Below are 12,788 nucleotides of genomic sequence, written 5' to 3'. Positions count from 1 at the left end.
GTCAGGAGAGGAAGCAAAGCGGCTTAGAGCCCGGCGACGACACGTGACTTGCAAGTCGCACCCAGGCGGCCGGTGCCAGCAGGCTCGGCGGCGCTTCCCTCCCGCCCCGGCCACACGCGCGGAGCAAAGGGGCGCCGCGCAGCCCCCGCAGCCGCGCGTGCGGAGCCCGGCCGCGGCTCGCGCCAGCTCGGGCCGCCGCGGTTGCGTCCCCCCCCCCCCCGCCCCGTCCCTATTGCACATTCTCTCCTGGCGGCGGCGCCCCACTTTGCAGCAGCCCCACCAGCACCCGGGAGGAGGAGGGAGGGAGGAACATGGCGACAGGGAGCAGCCGTGGGGAGCGGAGCCTCCCCTGCCTGGCCGCCCTGCTGCTGCTCGCCTGGAGCCCCGACCCGGCCGCCGGCGGGACGCTGCGGCTGCACGGGGGGGCTGCAGCCCGGCCGCAGGAGCGGGGCTTCGCGCTGCTGCAGGGAGAGGCGCTGAGCCCGGGTGACAGAGGGACGGGCAGGGCAGGCGAGGGGCTGCAGCCGCGGAGGAAGAGGGGCGCTGCGGGACCGCGGCAAGAGCTCCTGACGGTGTACGGACAGGTGAGTAGCCTGGCAACACCCTGCGACCCCCCCCCCCCCCGCTGCACGCTTGCCTTGCCGGGGTCCCCTTGCAGGACCCCGGGTTGCAGGCGTTCCCGGCCACGGAACACCCCCCTCCCCCCAGTTGAGAAAGGGGAGCGTCGCGTGCAATGAGGGGCATGTTGTTGTGTGCACGCCTTGCAACCCCAGCTTCCAGCGGCGCTCGTCCCTTGCATCGCGTTTCCCCTCCCATTGCAAAGGGGCTGTGGCTCTGTGCAGCGCTCCCCTTCTAGAGCGGGGTGTTGAAAGCAATGCATGCAGTCATTCTCCCCCCCCGGTCACTGGCACGCACTCTAAATATGACCGGAGCACCTTGCATCTCGGCTCTCTCACCTGTCCAAAGCACCAGACCCTCCGTGCACATTCCCGGAGCTCTCCCCCCGTTTTTTCAGGAAAGGTGGCCCAGGTCACGCACAGGTCCCGTTAGAGCCAAGTGGCATGATTCGTTGCTCCCTGGTTGGAGAACTCAGAAGCGTTTATTTTAATATTTGGTAGTTAAAACCAAACCGAGCAGAAGGGAGCATTGCATCAGTCCAGTGCAAGGAAGTAAACACTGTTCTGCTTAGAACGAATATTAAAATCACCCTGCATGCACCCCCTCATCAAATAATTAAAATGGCAACTCTGAACCGTTTTACTTGGGGTTGGCTGTGGGTCCTGCAACCGGAAGGGTAAATTGCCCTCTGCCATACAGAGGTTAGGTTATCTTGTAAACAATCAGAAACAGTGCAGATGGTTTCCCCAGTTAGTGTGTCGTCTTATCAAGAAATCAGATTTCCTCTTGAGGACCTCCTTTAACCCTCCCTCCCCCCTGACGGTGCTAATAAAACAATAGGCTTGGTGGATAAATTCAGGGAGATCGGTGGTCGGGTTGTGGTATTGACAATGCCAAGGTGACATTGTCTGGCCCACATGTAAACAAATCAATTAAAAAAAATCAAATTTCAGACTGAAAATTGTAAGTAGTTTGAAATCAACTGCACAGGCTCTGTTCTGACACTCGGTGCTGTGCAAATGACTTCCATTCCCGCTAAAGTGGCGTCCAGTCCCATTTTGTGTATAAATACAATGTTCACCTTTTGCCTCGAGCAAAAAGGCATGGGTGGCCTTTCCTGTAGATGGGACATGGGCAGGCAGTTACAGGTTGAAAGTTTGGGTGCTGAAAGTTACTCAGCCTAGTAGGTGTCCTGAAATGACAGTTTTGAGAAACTGATGACAGATTTTGGAGACAGACATTCCTCCCCCTGCAGCTTGTAGCCCACAACATTCCAACTCCTTCGCTGGCATGAAGTGCATTAGACTAGAGACTGCTTTAGTCACACGTAGCAGCAGAACTTGAAAGAAAACCTCTTGATTTTAGTCATCTAAATGTTAGCAACAGATAAATACACGAGACGTTTACCTCTGTAAAAGAGGGTAGCATCTCCTATAGAATGATCTGCCTGGAACAAGGTAGGTCCCTTCTCTGGAAACAATGAAGGGGAAAGAGGGGATTGCATGGAAAAAAATCACTCACGTTGCCTGTGAAACTATAAATGCACATCTTGAAGGGGTAGAGGCATTTTATTCAGACTGAACATAATACAAAGCACAGCTAAAATGAATGTGGCTGAGTGATTTGCACTTAGTACTTCACTTAACCCACCCTTCTGCCATAAAAGAAATCGCATCCCAAGGCAGCATTTTATATGCACCTTTCTGAAGCCACCATGCAATGGATTCAGGATCTGCCTTCCATCAACCCCGGGCGCGGCAGGGGAAGAGGGAGGAGAGAGAAAAGGAGCTTGTTTCTGAATAAAGAAAAGGAGGACTTGTGGCACTTTAGAGACTAACCAATTTATTTGAGCATAAGCTTTCGTGAACTACAGCTCACTTCATCGGATGTCTCTAAGGTGCCACAAGTACTCCTTTTCTTTTTGCGAATACAGACTAACACGGCTGTTACTCTGAAACCTGTTTCTGAATAGTGTTGAGAGAAAGTGGTGTGGAGATCAGAGAGTAGAAGCGTTTCACTGTAGTCTCCTAGCACAAGTTTTGATACTGAACATGTTTCACTGCATTGACAATAGTTCACAGAAACCCTTTTTGAGAATTGCAGGGGGTCACTTTAAGCAGGGACAGGAAAGGAGTGTTGTAATGCAGCTTGCTTGGTGCCTGCTAGAGGCAGCCCTGAAGTTAACAAAGCAGCTCGTCCAGTTTACAGAAGGCCTCACTACATTAAAAAGAAAAGGAGGACTTGTGGCACCTTAGAGACTAACCAATTTATTTGAGCATGAGCTTTCGTGAGCTACAGCTCACTTCATCGGATGCATCGGATGCTGTAGCTCACGAAAGCTCATGCTCAAATAAATTGGTTAGTCTCTAAGGTGCCACAAGTCCTCCTTTTCTTTTTGCGAATACAGACTAACACGGCTGTTACTCTGAAACCTGTCACTACATTAAGTTATTCAAGCGATGGCCTTTACTTGAACTTGGTTCTGAACCCCGCGTTAGCTCAAGGCTGCTCAGGGGAAGTGTAACTAGCCATCATTGAGCAATGTTTTGCTTCATGCTTCAGTCTGGGTTTTGCCACATAAAGAAGTCTAGTTTCCCCACACATTCTGACCCTTAATGCCATTTCAGTTCATCACATCTTACAGATTTTTTTGCTGATATCCTGAAGGGAGAATCCAGCAAAGCAGCAAGATGTGGAATGGGATCTACTGATCCATCCCATTTGAAATAGAGGATGTAGACTTTTTGGCACAGTAAGAGCTGCTTTAATGGTGAAGCAGGAAAAGAGCAGGTTGGGGAAAGGCTGCTCTGAGGTCATTTCTCCGAACGCCTGGAGAGAGCAGTTCCTACACATCTGACACAATGCTTGTTGGCTTTCCTGACACTTACTGCATTTGAGAGAGCATAATGAGGTCATTTGCAGAGAACCTGACACTCACTCTCGCTTTTAGTACCACTATTCTATCAATTCCCACTCAGCCTCCAGTGGCTTTCATTCAACCCTCCTGAACAGCTCAGGTGGAAAGTTTTGGCAGCAGTCTGCAACATCAGAGATTGAATAAAACCGACCACAGTAATTCCATTGCCAACCAGACCAGGACAAATGGGAAGCAGCAGTAGGAGTAAAACATCAAAGTTCCACTTTATTTGGCCTTTTCTTGTTGCCTTTAATTTTCAAAGAGTGCTTTCCCTGGAGAACTGAGTCACTTTTCCTAACAGCATGATACGCTGTTTTGAGGCTTGAGTTTTAACCTCTTATCCTTCCACTGCTACAGAACAGGCTATGAGAAATCTAGGGCCCAGGTTCCAGATAGCAGAGGGCGAATGTCAGCTTGAAACTTCATTGCAGAAAGAAGTTTCCGGTACCATCTTGTAGTTTTTAACTATGGCATTTTCTCTTTTCTAAAGTGTCCTGTCCCCTGTTACTTACCCAAACAGAGGGAAAGGACGAGCTTAGTGATTAGGCAAGGGACATTCTAGAACTGGCTACCCTTGAAGTACTGTCAAATGCACCAACATAAAGGAACCCCTCTCCTTTTGTCACAGGTGTTTCTCGTAACAATAGTAGGAAAAGATTCAGACAGAAGGGCAATTTTAGAAAGGGTCAGCATCAGCTTTAGACTTCAGTTGAGTGAAGTACCTTGGATAGATCAGTCCAAGACTGCTACAGTCAGCAAGACAAAGGAAACATACTGCCCAGCTTCTATTCACAGTACCTTCTAACAGCTGCGTATCGGGCAAAATCTCATGGAGGCCCCATCCAGCAATACGGTCTTGCTAAAAGTCTGCTTGTCCATTGGTTCCTTTTGACTTGAACAAAAGCAGATGGGCAGCGTGATTTTTTGGGGATATATTGACTAAAAGCCCAATGTGACAGACACGATTTGGGGCCTTTGCTAGTGGTCACGTCAGCTCTCATATCCCCATTTTGTTTCTCCAATAAGAAGTCCAGCTCTGCGTGTCCCCCTCAGCCCTCTCCAAATAGGAGATAGAGAACCTGAACGAAAATGCAATACTAAGCACTTCTCAGCTCCTCAGGGATCTTTACAAACCTAATCCTGGCTCTGCAAAATCTTGGACAAATCGCTAATCCTTTGATTCCCCCCCCGTAGCTAGGGGTTAGTACTTCCTATCTCAGAGGGAATGCTGCAATTAAGGGTTTGTAGAGTCCCTGGCTCCTAGTTGTGTGTCTGGGGATCATCAGGGAGCCAGAGACAGGAAAGGAAAGACCTAAAGCTGGGGGACTCTATGAGACCAGCATATAGCTTACCTAGCGCTAGGTGCTTTAAGATCATTCCCTGTTCCAGAGAGCCAACAAGATGGGTGGCAAGGACGGGAAACTTTCCCTCTCAGCTTGTCACTTGGCTTAATGTGCAAGCTTAAGGAATTATAACATTCCTTTTCTCCCCCACTGTATTAAGCGACAGTTCCCTGGATGGTTTCCGGGAGCCAGTTTTCAGAAGCACTGAGCACCCACAGCTTAACTCAGTAGGAGCTGCAGGTGCTCAGCGCCTCTGGAAGTCAGGCCCTGCATCAGAGATGTACAACGTATTTAACTTAGTGGTATGCTCCAGGTCAGATTATCGGGAGCTTTCTGTCTTCCCTTTGCGCCCCTTTTCTCCATCTGGCTCTTGCTTATTCTAAGGCATCGGCTGCTGTGTTTCAGCCTCACAAGCTGCGAGCTAGACTCAGGAGACTCGGTTTCAAGATAAGAGTGGTTTTTGCTCATGGGTGAAATTGAAACGAAACAACAACAAAATGGCAACAAAAATTATTAGGGGTCTAAAACACACGAGTTATGAGGAGAGGCTGAGGGAGCTGGGATTGTTTAGCCTGCAGAAGAGAAGAATGAGGGGGGATTTGATAGCTGCTTTCAACTACCTGAAAGGGGGTTCCAAAGAGGATGGCTCTAGACTGTTCTCAATGGTAGCAGATGACAGAACGAGGAGTAATGGTCTCAAGTTGCAGTGGGGGAGGTTTAGATTGGATATTAGGAAAAACTTTTTCACTAAGAGGGTGGTGAAACACTGGAATGCGTTACCTAGGGAGGTGGTAGAATCTCCTTCCTTAGAGGTTTTTAAGGTCAGGCTTGACAAAGCCCTGGCTGGGATGATTTAACTGGGAATTGGTCCTGCTTCGAGCAGGGGGTTGGACTAGATGACCTTCAGGGGTCCCTTCCAACCCTGATATTCTATGATTCTAACACAGCGCAACCCCGTGTTCTGCTCAGAGCTCCATGCAGCCTGGCGAGACGTGCCTACAGTTCTGAAGGTTGCTCTTTCGACACCTGCACTGCTGGGCGTGCATCAGCAACTTGGTTGCCTCTGGATAGCCCCTTCCCTGCTGAAGGCATCATCAAGTGATTGGACCCAAGACATTAGTTGTTGTTAACCTGCCCGCAGCTGCTCCTTTCCTGTCTAACAGTTCCAGTGCTTTTAACTCCGTGCTTCCTTACAACAATAGCACCCCTACACCCAGAGAATCCTGAGAGAGCCATTCGCAGCCCGCTGTCACAGATCTCTGTTGGTGTCCAGAGCACATTTCAGCCACCTGAAAAACTTCCTGGGACACTCAGATGTGTCCCCCTTAGGAATAAGGGGAATTCCATTCCTAGTGTATATTATTGTGTGTGCAAGGGGGAGAACAGAGATCCCCACTGTCATTGCATGGCTTACCTCTTCTCTGGACTAGCTTTCCTCCACCACCGTGGAATTCAGTATCTAAATCCGCTTCATGCCGTAGCCAGCTTGGAAGAGGAACCGATGAACCAGCACAAGCGAGATCTCAGTGGCTGTCTCCCAACTCTGATGGAAACAAAGGACATGGACACGTTAAGGAGTGGAATTTCTACAGCCTTGCTCCTAGTTTAAAGCGATGAAGCGGTGTGTAAAAATTTGACCCTTCTTTGTCCACACACAGACCTCCCTCATCCAGGCCTCGTCTCCTGCCTCAGTTTTTGCAGCCTCCTCCTCACTGGCTTCTGACACCCATGCCATCCTCCCCACTCCAGTTCAGACAAACTAGAGCAGTTAAAAGTCTTGCTCATTGACCCCACGTTAAACCCCTTTTGAAACCAGCCACTGACTTTCTCCGCCACATCAAGTTCAGACTCTTGCTGTTGTTGTCAAGGCCATGTGTAATTCTGCCCCTTAAAGACTACTTTACTACCCCCCTTGTGTTGGTGCTCCAGCCCTCTTCACTCTGCCAATAACAGTAGCCTCGATTCCCACTCAAGGGCTATGCATGGAGCATCGTCCCCAAAGGGGTCTGCAAAGCCCTTTTGCATTTATGTTAAAAGAAATGTCACTAATAAACTTGGAAGGCCTATCGTCACCTCAGTAACCTTTCCTCTTAATGCATGTTCTTTGGGGGCAGAGACGGTCTCGTCCTTGTGTTTGCATAACACCTACCGCGCTGAGCCCTACTGCAACCTACATTATATTACAATGTAGTAGGTCCCTACAATGAAACTCAGACTGGGTCTTCAAGGCGTTAATTTGCCAAGGCTGGTGAGAAAAATCATTTGAGTCCCCCTGCACCCCACATCCAATAAATAATATCCAGCTGGCTTTTTAAAGAGTATTTTTAGCTGGGTTACGTAGCACACTCGCCCATTGCAAAGCACTGTCAGAAATATCAGATTGATAGGTTTCATCCGGGGGTGGCGAGGGAGAAGAACAGAGGTAAAGTAACTTGCTGAAGGCCGTGCGGCAGTTCAGCTGCAGAGCTAAGGTTAGATTTTCGGAGTCCCAGGCTGGTACCCCATGCTCAATTTGCTTCACTGTATTTTGTTTTGTTTTCAACTTGATCACATTTGAGGATTGCCAGATCACATTTTGTTAATTTGTTTAAGGGGCAAATAGCCCAGCATCTGTGGGAACAAACCTTTTCTGGGGACTGATCTGATTGTGAGAGGGAGGAGGGGGAGAGAGGAGATTTGGTGATGTGGACAGAGAACATTCTATTTTTGAAGAGTATAGAAATCTGCTTGGCAGGGCAAATTCCATCTTATGTGAATGCAGAAATCAATTTCACTACATTTGAAATGAACCATACTTAATTTTGACCTAATTTGCCAGCCCATCAATAATTGTCCTTCCAAGAACAGAGTTTAACCTTCTAGCATCCAGCTTTTGTGCTGGGTGTTTGTTGGTATCTAATACAAATGATAATTAAACAACCCTTGAGCATTAGGTAGCCAGTCTGGATTGTCAAAGTAACTTTTGTATGGTTCAGACAAGCTTACTTGGAGCAATACAGAAAATCAGCCAAAAGTTCCATTTTCTCCCATTCATTCCCAAAAGTCATAGCAGTACCCAGCTGATATAAATCAGTTGGTTAACAAAAGCATCCAGTATCATCCCCCACACACCCTGCATACAGATGGTGCAATAAAGGCACAAAAGTGAAGTGATTTATGCAAGGGCACATAAGAATGGGCACTCTGGGTCAGACCCATGGGCTATCTAGCCCAGTATCTTGTCTCCGACAGTAGCCAATACCAGAGCTTCATGGGGAGTGTACAGAACAGGGCAATTCTGTAGATATCTATCCCTATCTTCCCCTCCTGGCTGCAGGCAGTTTAGGGTCACCCCAAGCATAGGGTTACATCCCTCACCATCTTGGCTAATAGCCTTGATGGACCTATCCTCCATGAACTTATTTAGTTCTTTTTTGAATCCAGTTACACTTTTGGCCCTCAACATCCCATGGCAACGATTTCCACAGGTTAATTGTGCATTGTGTGAAGAAGTACTACTTACTTGTTTTAAACTTGCTGCCTGTTAACTTCATGATGTGATCCCCGATTTACATAAGAACGGCCATACTGGCTCAGACCAAAGGTCCGTCCAGCCCAGTATCCTGTCTGCTGACAGTGGCCAATGCCAGGTGCCCCAGAGGGAGTGAACTTAACAGGTAATGATCTAGTGATCTTTCTCCTGCCATCCATCTCCACCCTTTGACAAACAGAGGCTAGGGACACCATTCCTTACCTATCCTGAATAATAGCCATAAATGGACTTATTAACCTCCACGAATTTATCCAGTTCTCTTTTAAACTCTGTTATAGTCCTAGCCTTCACAACCTCCTCAGGCAAGGAGTTCCACAGGTTGACTGTGCGCTGTGTGAAGAGGAACTTCCTTTTATTTGTTTAAGCCTGCTGCCCATTAAGCATTGTGCAAAAGGGAAAATAATAAATAGGGTAAATAGCACTCAGGAGACAAGGGGCAGAGACAGGACTGCAACCCAAGTCTATTAAGTCCTAGTCCACGGATCTATCCACTGGACAACACTGCCTCTTATAAACTTGACCATACTGTTGCAGCTAGCGCTAAAACTTTATAACTTTCTGCATTTACATGCTGTCCTCACCAGTAGGATTTTGGTGGGAAGAGGTGGCCTTATCTCGGTCTCTGATGCTTGCTTTATGCTGAAACTTGGCAGGCGAGATATTTACCTGGGAACAGTGTTCCATCACAGTGTTTCTACTGTTCCAGTTAAAGCAGGTGGGGAGAAGTATTCAAGGTTTCATTGTATTTTTGTTATGCAACAGCAGGTTTCAGCGTTTATCGTTTGGCTGGCATTTGGGCAAATTCTGCTCTTATTTATACTGGGGTAAGTCAGCAGTAAAGCTGGTGCAGTCAGTGGCGTTACTCTGCTGCACAGTTTGACCCTGTGTCCTTCAGCCAGAGCGCTTAGCAAAACATTTAGCTGCAATCTTAACCGAGAGGTCACAGCCCCCTAGCATGGTGGCTGTTACATCTAATGCTTTCTATGGAGCTATCTCTAGAATACACTGACCTCAGCAGAGCCTTAACTTTCCCTGCTCCCATGACTGAAGCCCCCTTATATTCCCTGGGATTGCACCAACTCCCTCTCTGCTCCTGGAGACTCCACTCTTGCCGAGTAACTGAGGGCCCCAGGAGCATTGCTTCAATTTCTGGGAGCTGAATTCCAACAGGGTGCTGCTCCCACCTCTCTAAGATGAGGACCCAGATTATCCTAAGCTTTGTAAAAGCCCAATGTTTCAGAGGTCCACACACCTTAAAAAGGGTTTGGTAGAGGAGGTTTCTTGACAGCAGAGACGTTAGGCGCAAGGAGGAAACACTGGACTTCACTGTAAAAGGATGAGGCTAGCCTGCTAGTTCTTTGAAACGAATCATCCATGTTTCATATCCAGGCACACGCGTGTTTTCAACCCAAGCGCCACAAGAAGTGATGCACGCTGGCAGGGATAGAAAGAGATGCTCGGAAGCAAAGCAGAAGGTACCCTGATGGAGGTGATGGGGAACGTGACATGCAAAGGCACTAGCATGGAGACGACATTCAAGTTCTCACTCCATCTTAATGCATCCAGGGTGCCAAGATGCTGCAGAACTCTCAGGAGTGAGCTGGAGGAAGAGGGGGGTGTGGTATTTACCTACCAGACTTAATGCATGACTTTCATTAAAGGACAAGTAGAAGAGGGTTAGGATGGCCTTGCCTTTAAGCCCCATTGCTTTTGTCAATACATGTCATAGCATAGTTTCCCTTCTGACCCACTAGAGAGTAGCACGCAAGGAAATTGCACAACTTTCTCAGAAGGCTGTTCGAAGGTCTCCTAACTAAGCTTTTTAAAGCATTAACTTGTTTTCTACAAGGTTTTCTCTTGGGATTCCTTCTTCACCAATCAAGTTTGAGATCTCTCGGGTAACTGCTTAAATATTTGAGGAGCAGCATAGTAGAGTGAATATTCCTGTTTTGATGTTGTGAGTATTTTTAAAGGGACATAGAAATCTTGTCAGTGGGCAGCTGGAAGTCTAGTCAGTTTCAGATACTGCACTTGCCCTGCCTAAAACCACAGTCTGCTTTTGAGCCTCTCTCACCTGCTGTTGGCCTATGAAAGGTCCACAGAGATGGGAAACAAGGAGAGGACTCTACAGAGTGTTGCCAAATGACTTAAGTAAATAAACTGAACAGAATATATATATTTTTTTTAATCTGAGAGACACTACTTGTAACAAAGTTAAATGCTTCAGACCAATGTTTTTAAGTGATGGTATCCCTTTAACTTGAATGTACACAGCTGTCAGCCTTTTGAATGACTGTTTTTGTTACTCCTAGACTTCAGAACAATGTAACAAAATTTGTTTAAATTCCACATTTTGGAAGAGATCCATACAAGGAAGGGAGAAGATGATCAAATACTTAGACACACATTTGTGCAGTACTGGTTGTTTGAAGTGCATAGCAGCAGCCTCCAAGTATTTCTCTCTCAGAACTTTCATTAATAAAGTTGCTTGGGGGAGGGAAGCGGGGAGCCCATGCTGTTGTTGGAGTCATATAGTCAGATTGCTGATTCACAGCAGAATGAATTCACTGATGCAGATGACTGAGCCCATTAAGAAGAGCTTTAATGACAGGTATTTGGCCACCACTACATTTGTATGTTTTTAAGTATTATGATTTGTAAATTTTTTTTTTTAAATTAAGTTACTGTCTCAGTCATGGCCTGGAGAAACTCTATAGCATTAGGGGAGGGGGCACAATCTATTGAGTCCTGCTGCTGAGATCCTTAGCAAAGGGGCTGGTCAGTGTCAGCTGTGGTGGGGACACTTGCCCTCAAATTAGATTAAGTTCGTCAGTTTATTTCAGAACAGCACCTGTTTAATTAGATGAGTGCTAACCCCCATACTGGGCACACTGATTCAGCATCCACACAAAATTGCACTCATTTAACTTCAGTATAAAAATGATATTTTAGTTAAATAGGTACAACTGTGTGTGCAGAGCAGCCTCACAACAGCTACACAGCCTGGTAATAACTTTTAAGGGTATAAAATGCGTTTAAACAGCAGTATTTTTGTAGTTGTTGGAAGTGCTAAAATATGAAGGTAGAGGGTTGTTGAAACACAGCAAACCTTCTCCCCTCCTGAGCCATTCTACAGGCCAAGCTAAATAGATCAGAATCTAGCTTTGCTCATCTGTGTAGATATCTGCATTAGAATGCTGGGTGCCAGAGAATATTACCCCTTTCACAGAAAGAAACAAAATGCAGGAGCAGTAAAGATGCCCAGTGGCTGTTTCCCCAGGCTAGTCTGTTGGTCTACATTAGCAATTACCTGCTTGTAATTCTGCAAAGGACAGTGCTTGTAGGTGGAGCTGCTGGGGTGGACATCTTGTTGCTTCAGCTAAGCAGTGGTTCCAGTAAGGAGAAAATACTTAAATACAAAAAAACCCCACAACTGGAAGAGATCCAGTAGCAAAATGCTAAACTACAAATACAGGAAAATCTTCACTGCATTTTGACTTGATTTTTCCCTTCTGAACTTTTCAGTAGCTTCTGTATTAGCAGGACAACAATTAGAATTTCATGCAGATTTCATACCTACTTAATCACTTGGCAAAGACCAAAACACATCTCCATTAAGTGGAACTGATGCAAATACTGTCTCAATTAAACAGCAGACTTTGCCATTCCCTCTCATTAGGCTAAATCAGTTCCTGGGGACATTTTCCCCAGTTAAGCAGAGCACTGTGCACTCTGGCATGTGGAGAGTTGCCAAGATTTAAAAGGTTTTTAAGGAAGGCACCTCAGGGCCAGGAGAGTTAGATTGTTAGGTTCTAGGATAACATAAACCTTCCTTTACAGTTCACTTTATATAAAACATTCAGGTGATAAGCATCAGACATTACCAACCTGGGGCATAACTTAGACCAGCAAACCAAAGAAACAAGGCTCAGAGGCCCATGACTAATCCCTACAGCCATTCAGTTCCTAGTAGTTCCCCCCCAGGATCATAAGACTGCACAGCAACAGACTGGAGTCTCTTCCGGGAGGATCGGAGGAATAAAAGCAGAGGCAGAGAGAATTCCTAATTCTGGGTCAGTGCTTCACAGGAAGCTTGAGAATAAAAAAGGGAAAGCCCTTTTGCTAGATTCCCTACCTAATAGCTCAAAGAGCCTACATACTAACTAACCTCCTAAGACTCTTGCTACCCTGCTCAGCTGTATGATCCTTCTCAGAAAAACTTCACCAACTGGTGAGTTTAGCCTCTATATAAAGACTCAACCTTAAATAGGCTTGTTAAAGGTAACAGGGTCACCTGGGGGCTGACTGGCTGATGTTCCTAATAAAACTCAGCTGTCTTCCTTCTCCTCCGAAACACAGTCCCCCCTCCCACTCCATT

The 12,788-nt window shown here is 46.8% G+C and overlaps 1 protein-coding gene across 3 annotated transcripts in view; it reads left to right on the top strand.

Moving 5' to 3' along the window:
* Positions 1-228: 228 nt before the first annotated feature.
* The window catches only part of SORL1 (sortilin related receptor 1), a 105,876-nt gene continuing 93,316 nt past the window's right edge, over positions 229-12,788 (top strand). For all 3 annotated transcript variants that reach the window (XM_073321245.2, XM_073321246.2, XM_073321244.2), the window contains exon 1: positions 229-584. In XM_073321245.2, the coding sequence (XP_073177346.1) occupies positions 312-584 (273 nt within the window). In that variant the 5' untranslated portion in view covers positions 229-311. The remainder of the gene's footprint in view (positions 585-12,788) is intronic.

The sequence above is a fragment of the Lepidochelys kempii genome, chromosome 22 (assembly GCF_965140285.1).
Source record: "Lepidochelys kempii isolate rLepKem1 chromosome 22, rLepKem1.hap1, whole genome shotgun sequence".
NCBI classification, from domain to species: Eukaryota; Metazoa; Chordata; order Testudines; family Cheloniidae; genus Lepidochelys; species Lepidochelys kempii.
The sequence above is the reverse complement of the archived record's forward strand: the minus strand, read 5'-3'. Positions and strand labels throughout refer to the sequence as shown.